Raw genomic sequence first — 6,000 nt, 5'->3', positions numbered from 1 at the left:
ATTTGACTTCTCCATTCATGCTATCATCATGTAATAGTGACCGTTTAGGTTTTCCACAGTTTCGCATTCGCTAGTTTGTTTCTTATGTATTTGATATTTACTAGAGAAGTTTTGGCTTAGTCCCTCTCTCCTTGTATCTCTTTTAACTTCTTTAAATAAATTTTGAGGCGTTAAAGAGGTTCATTATCTTTCTTAACCTTCTATTCAGCCAAAAAAAAGTTATGAATAATTATTGTATTATATAATAAATACTGATTAAATAAATATTATGTAATTAATTAAGAGTAAATTTCCTGATTTAAGTAGATTTCCTCAAATCTGGACTCTGGAGACTGGAGATGTATCCCAGATTTACTAGGGATTTAATTTTCCTTATTATGTAAATATTGTTTTCTTTATTATGTAAATATTGTACTACTATAAAGATGAACGCTTGACACACTAGCTGGAGCAATTGAGTATTCAGACACCTTTCCTTAACAATGGCGTCAAGGTTGTTATCTCGGCCCCTGCGTTCTCTTGCCTCCAAAAACCAAGCTACTTCTCATATACCCATCTCTGCTTCTTCTGCTTCCTCTCTGATTCAACCAAAGCTTCACAAAAGGAACCTTCTTTTTCCCTCCTCACCGTGTCCCACCTCTCTGAGTCACCCCAGTTTCACTAGCATTAGGCTCTTCAGCTCCCAACCCAGCCACAAGCTGAAAAACAACGTTTCAGACCAACCCAACCCCAAAGCTGTCACCCTCACCAGCATCATCCACGAGCACGCCGAGGCCGGCCGGACTAAGGACGCTCTCAATGTCTATAAGAAATTCATCGCCGCCGGAATATTCCCAGAATATGACACTTACAATGCCCTGATCACGGCACTCGCCGCAGACCCAAAATTTGTTGGGGATGCCAGGGAGTGTGTGCTGCACATGATGACCAACGGTATCCGCAACCACCCAGATGTCGGTGCTTACTTGGCCGTGTACGACGGGTTTGTGAAGCAGGGCAACTCCGACGAGGGGAAGCGGTTTCTGAAAGAGATTAAAGCTAAGCGCTTGCGTGGAGTTGATGTGGAGTCTGTGAGGGAGGCTCTCAAGGACAAAGCAGATGATGAGGTTCAAGGGGTCATTGACATTCTGATGGGTGAGTTAAGCAAGATTAAATCTTTCTGATATAACTAGTTTGTTGTGCTTAAAGTTCAATACTTTAAATATAGTTGGATTGTTTATGATGTCCTGCTTAGGTTTTACCGTTTTATACTTTTATAGTGGGTGTGGATTAGGATTACTAGTTAAACTATTTGGTAAATCGGTTTGCCAGATATGATGTCGTAGCTTTTGTGTTCAAGGATGGATATGAATTGGGATTGCTGCCTTGCTGGCCGGTTAACTATTAAGGGAGATCTGTATATCTATCTGATGTGCTAGCTGCTTTTGTCTTTTGTGTGCAAATAGGACCTCTATTGTTGTTTGGTTAGTGTTAATGTAATCGAATTGCTTCTGCTTTACTTAACTTCTCTTTTTCTGATTCAGATGACAAGATTGGCAAGAGCACCAGACCCCTAGAGTCTTTGTATGAGACTTACAAAACGGTGGACGCCCATTTCAAGAACAACACACATGAAGATTTGCAGAGCGACGAAGACTTCTTAGAGAATGCAAAGATAGCGTTCACGTTTATTATGCGATGTGAGTGCAATATGATGTTTGATGCTTTGATACAAGACGGCCTCACCGAAGAGGCTATGGAGATCAGGGCCTCCATCCTAGACACGGGTAAAGTACCTGGTGTGGTCTTCTTCTCCGGCTGGATTAACTCCATCAGCCTTGTTCCAGGGAGAACAGAGGAGGCTATTGAGGTGTTCCAGCGGATGTTATCAGTCGGAACCGAGCCCAGTGCATACACTTATACTGTTCTAATCAAGGTACTCACCAAAGACCCCAAATTCATTGGCGATGCCAAGAAGTACTTGCTGGAAATGGTGAACAATGGAATGCGGCCCAATGCCAAGACTTACAAATCTGTGGTTGAGGCGTTTGCTGGGGCGGACAGGATGGAGGAATGCTGGGAATTAATGAAGCAGATGAAGGCCAAGGGCATTGAGCTAGATTAATGCTCCTTTCATAATAGTTTATGTCATCACAATAGTGTTATGTTGCAAACTACGTATTAGGCAACACAAAAGACAAGCTATTAGAGGCATTTCCTTTAAATTTCAAGTTTCTAAACTCTGTTCTAATTGTGATGAACTCCTGTAGCTTTAGTGTTGTGGTGAAATGTCTCTGATGTCTAGCTACTGTGTGTTGCGTACCATAAATATGATTTTCAGGTGGAGTTGTTCCATGGGTTTTCTGCCCTGATTTACGCTATTTGACTTTGTATTGTGCTCTTCCTTTGTTTGGTTCATTTTTGTTGCGCTGAATTGCTAGTCCTGGGAATAATGAGGTTTAAGTGTGAATATTGAATTATTGATGATTAAACAATTAAGAGAAATACGGTCATTTATTGGGAAGGCCGGATCAGCGAACTAGCGAGGAGAACAAGTCCCAATTAAGCTAGCCAGGCTAGCTAACAATGTCTACGCTCATGCTAGAGAGGCCCGCCCATTCAAGCTGGCCTGCCTCTCTAATGTAAGCAAGAGAGGCGCGCCGATTCAAACAGGACTAATTACACGTAAAATGCGGTGTGATTTCTAACCTCGTGGGAGCCGCCTCAAAATTTCTTTGAAAAAAAAAGAAAATTGTCCAGAATCATGATTTCCATCAAAATAGTGGGACATAACACAGGTTTTTTTGTCAAAATCTTATGTTTTTGTTTTAAGAAAATAACATTTTAAAGAAATTCTAGAAGGAGCGAACCTCAAAAATCTCGATTTTTTTTTTTTTAAAGATTTTCCATAGTCGAAAAACTAAAAAAATCATTAAAAAAAATAATGTCATGTTTAAGGATATCTCTATTTGTGTTTGGTCCAAACTCTAGGTTACTTGACCTAGTGGTAATAGGGTTTAATTAGAAGAATCTAGAGATTATCTTTCCTTGTATGATTCTAACTCTATGCATTGTAATCCTCTATATAAAGATGTCCCTATTATCAATGAGAATACACAGCGATTATCTCTCAATTTCTGATTCCCTAAAACACGTTATCAGCACGAAGTTCTAACCCTGAAACCCTAAATTCGTAGCCTTCAAATCCCAGAAACATCCGCCGCCCACCTTGAAGCTCTAAATCCCAGGAAACCAGAACAGGCAGCACCAGACCCAAACCGGCCGGAATCAACCTGAACCGGCCACCGGAAGTGTTCAAACCGGCCTCCCAAGAAAAATCCAAAGATCTACTGTGCGGTTCGCCGTTTTCCCGTCCACCATTCACGACCACCTTTTGTCAGTAGCTACACCTCTTCCCCAGAATCCGGAATCTGAAAAATCACCACCGGAACCGGCCAAAATTCAACCGAACCGGCCACTGGCGTCCAAATAACCTGAACCGGCAGAAAGAAAAAAAAGGAAGAAACCTGTGCAGCCCAAGCCCAACTGCTGAAGCCCAAGTCGAGCCTACGTGCAGCAGGCCCAAGAGGAGCCCACGTGAATCAGTCGAGCCGCCGAGCCGCAGAATCCCCTGCCACGTCAGCATACACGCAGGCGTCTAGTCAGCTGCCACGTCATCATCCGGACTGCCACGTCAGCACCCCTGGTCAACGGTCAGTCAACGCTGGTCAACCCTTCGGTCAACGGCGGGTCAACACTTTTCCGGCCACTTTCGGCGACATTTTTCAGGCCAACTTTTCGATCAAGTTTTCCGGCCATTTTTTAAGGGGAGACCAAAAGCCGAACTGTGGGGGTTCGTGCTCACTCCAAGCTTGGAGCTTGTAGAGTCCTCCAAACTTAGAGTTTGTTAAGAAGAAAACGATCGACCACATACATCGTTGTTTGGATCTAATCCAAAACCCCTCTTGGAATCGGATTTTCTTGGAAGTGACTACGCTCATAAAATTCCTAATTTCTTGGAAGCGACTACGCTCAGAAATTTAATAGTTTTTCGTGGTAGCCCTTTTCGCTCCGAAACTAACCCTAATCTTGTGTTGTTTTTCAGGATGAGTTACCTGAACAAGTTGAACTTTGTTCCACTAGAGACAACTGGTGTAGGATACCATAGATGGGTCCGGGATGTGCGCCAACATCTTAAGGCTGATGGACTTCTGGAAGCCATCCAAGAGCCTAGTCAGAACGTGCTCTCCATTGAGCAAGCTACTGCTTTTGAAGCAAAACAAGCTAAAGCCATAATTCTCATGACAAGACACATGAATGACGCGCTCCAAAATGACTACCTCAATGATGAAGACCCAAGAAAGCTATGGGTGGAACTTGAGCAGCGATTTGGCAACGTTCGTGACTCCCTGCTTCCTGATCTAGAAGTGCGATGGCATAGCCTCCGCTTTTGTGATTTCAAGTCTGTGATGGAGTTTTGTGGCCAAGCCATAACTGATACGATGTTGATCGAGATGACTCTCTCTACCTTCCCCATCTCTGCACTGATGATTTCAAAGAATTATCGGATTGATGTAAATGCAGGACGTATCACAAGGTTTCATGAGCTCATTGGCGCCATGAATGTAGCTAAAAAGCACGACAATATTCTTGTGAAGAACTATAATGCTAGACCCGTGGGAACTAAGCCTATTCCAGAGTCTAACCATAGTCGCACCCCCAATGGAGGACGCAAGGAGTGAAACCCTAAGAGTAGGGACAATTTTGGACATTCTGGTCCATATGTTCGCCCTAAAGAGGAAGGAAATAGCCGAGAGAGGCATGCACGGAACAGTGGAGGTCAACGTGTGAAGAGAGAGAGAGGCGGAGCCTCCGACCATGGTGGTAACGCCACCAAGAGCATAGGTCGTCCAAATCGCGCCCCAATGGCGCCTCGATCAAGGGAGCCTGACCATAATGATGTTTGTTTTCGATGTGGATCATGACAGGACCCGCCTCGGATTTCACCCCGAAATCCGGGGTAGCCCTGCTGGGCCCACTTTAAAAGAAATTCTACCAAAAAATTTGGCGGAACTTCCTCTAAAATGGACTATCCAAAACCTGTAGAAAATATTTACACTTGTAAATCAATTCATCCTTATGCTCCTGGAGCCACCCTGCTCCCCAAATCAACATCATCCCAATTCATATAACACCAACCACAACTTGAATAACATAAATCCCATAGGTAATCAGAGCAATTCTAACAGAAAGGTATATAAGGAAAACCTAATTCAGAGGCAGACGCGGAAGCCATGTTGTTGACTATGCCTCAACTCCATGTACGTCCGACCTCAACTAATTTCGCGTGCAAACTGGGCATTTGAAACCGAAGGGCCCAGGGGAAAAGTAATTTAAAACACGTTAGCGTGAGTGGACAAAAATAAACAATTTTAGACATAATGGATTTTTATACTTTCCCACAATTATTTCATTAAAAACTTTCGATGCATGCAATAATTAAGAAAATAAACCACGAAAAGCTCCGCTCAAGAAAAACCGACTAGCCCCGCTAGTCACAAATAACCACAAAGAAGAATTGAAATTCCGATGCTCGAGAAATAGGACCAGCTCCGCTGGTTAAACGGAAATCGGACTAGCCCCGCTAGTCAAGAACAACAAATAAAGGATATGGGGAAGAGATTTCACCATACGGGAATGGAGCCTCCCAGGCTCTACCTACCCTCGACTGCCGCTCACACATAGATTGTGCGAGGAGGAACTAATAACCTCGACTTCCACTCACACATAGATTGTGTGAGGAGGATAACATTACCTCGACTGCCACCCACGTGAGGAGGAGAATAAACTACCTCAACTGCCACTCACAGACACAAAGTCAGTGAGGAGGAGACCTAATCACATGACCCGCGTATAGTGAGGAAAAATCATCGAAAACCAGTAAAGCCATATAGCTTCCCCACATTTCTCACAAGATAAAATCCATGTATTCAACGACGTGACCCCGCACGCCAAAATAGT

General features: G+C 43.5%; 1 protein-coding gene across 1 annotated transcript; it reads left to right on the top strand.

Annotated features, from left to right (window-relative positions):
• The first annotated feature begins 435 nt into the window (after positions 1 to 435).
• Positions 436 to 2,372, top strand: LOC112195412 (pentatricopeptide repeat-containing protein At5g65560). The gene is made up of 2 exons (XM_024335844.2): positions 436 to 1,134; positions 1,524 to 2,372. The coding sequence occupies exons 1-2, from the start codon at positions 483 to 485 to the stop codon at positions 2,102 to 2,104; spliced, it is 1,233 nt and encodes a 410-aa protein (XP_024191612.1). The 5' UTR covers positions 436 to 482; the 3' UTR covers positions 2,105 to 2,372.
• The last annotated feature ends 3,628 nt before the right edge of the window (positions 2,373 to 6,000 follow it).

The sequence above is a fragment of the Rosa chinensis genome, chromosome 3, assembly GCF_002994745.2.
Source record: "Rosa chinensis cultivar Old Blush chromosome 3, RchiOBHm-V2, whole genome shotgun sequence".
Classification (NCBI taxonomy): Eukaryota; Viridiplantae; Streptophyta; class Magnoliopsida; order Rosales; family Rosaceae; genus Rosa; species Rosa chinensis.
This window is presented reverse-complemented; position numbering and strand designations above follow the sequence as displayed.

Coding starts and splice junctions, on each gene's coding strand:
- LOC112195412 (XM_024335844.2), top strand. CDS start 483: ATGGCGTCAAGGTTGTTATCTCGGCCCCTGCGTTCTCTTGCCTCCAAA. Junction 1,135..1,523: donor GGTCATTGACATTCTGATGG/GTGAGTTAAGCA, acceptor TTTCTGATTCAG/ATGACAAGATTGGCAAGAGC.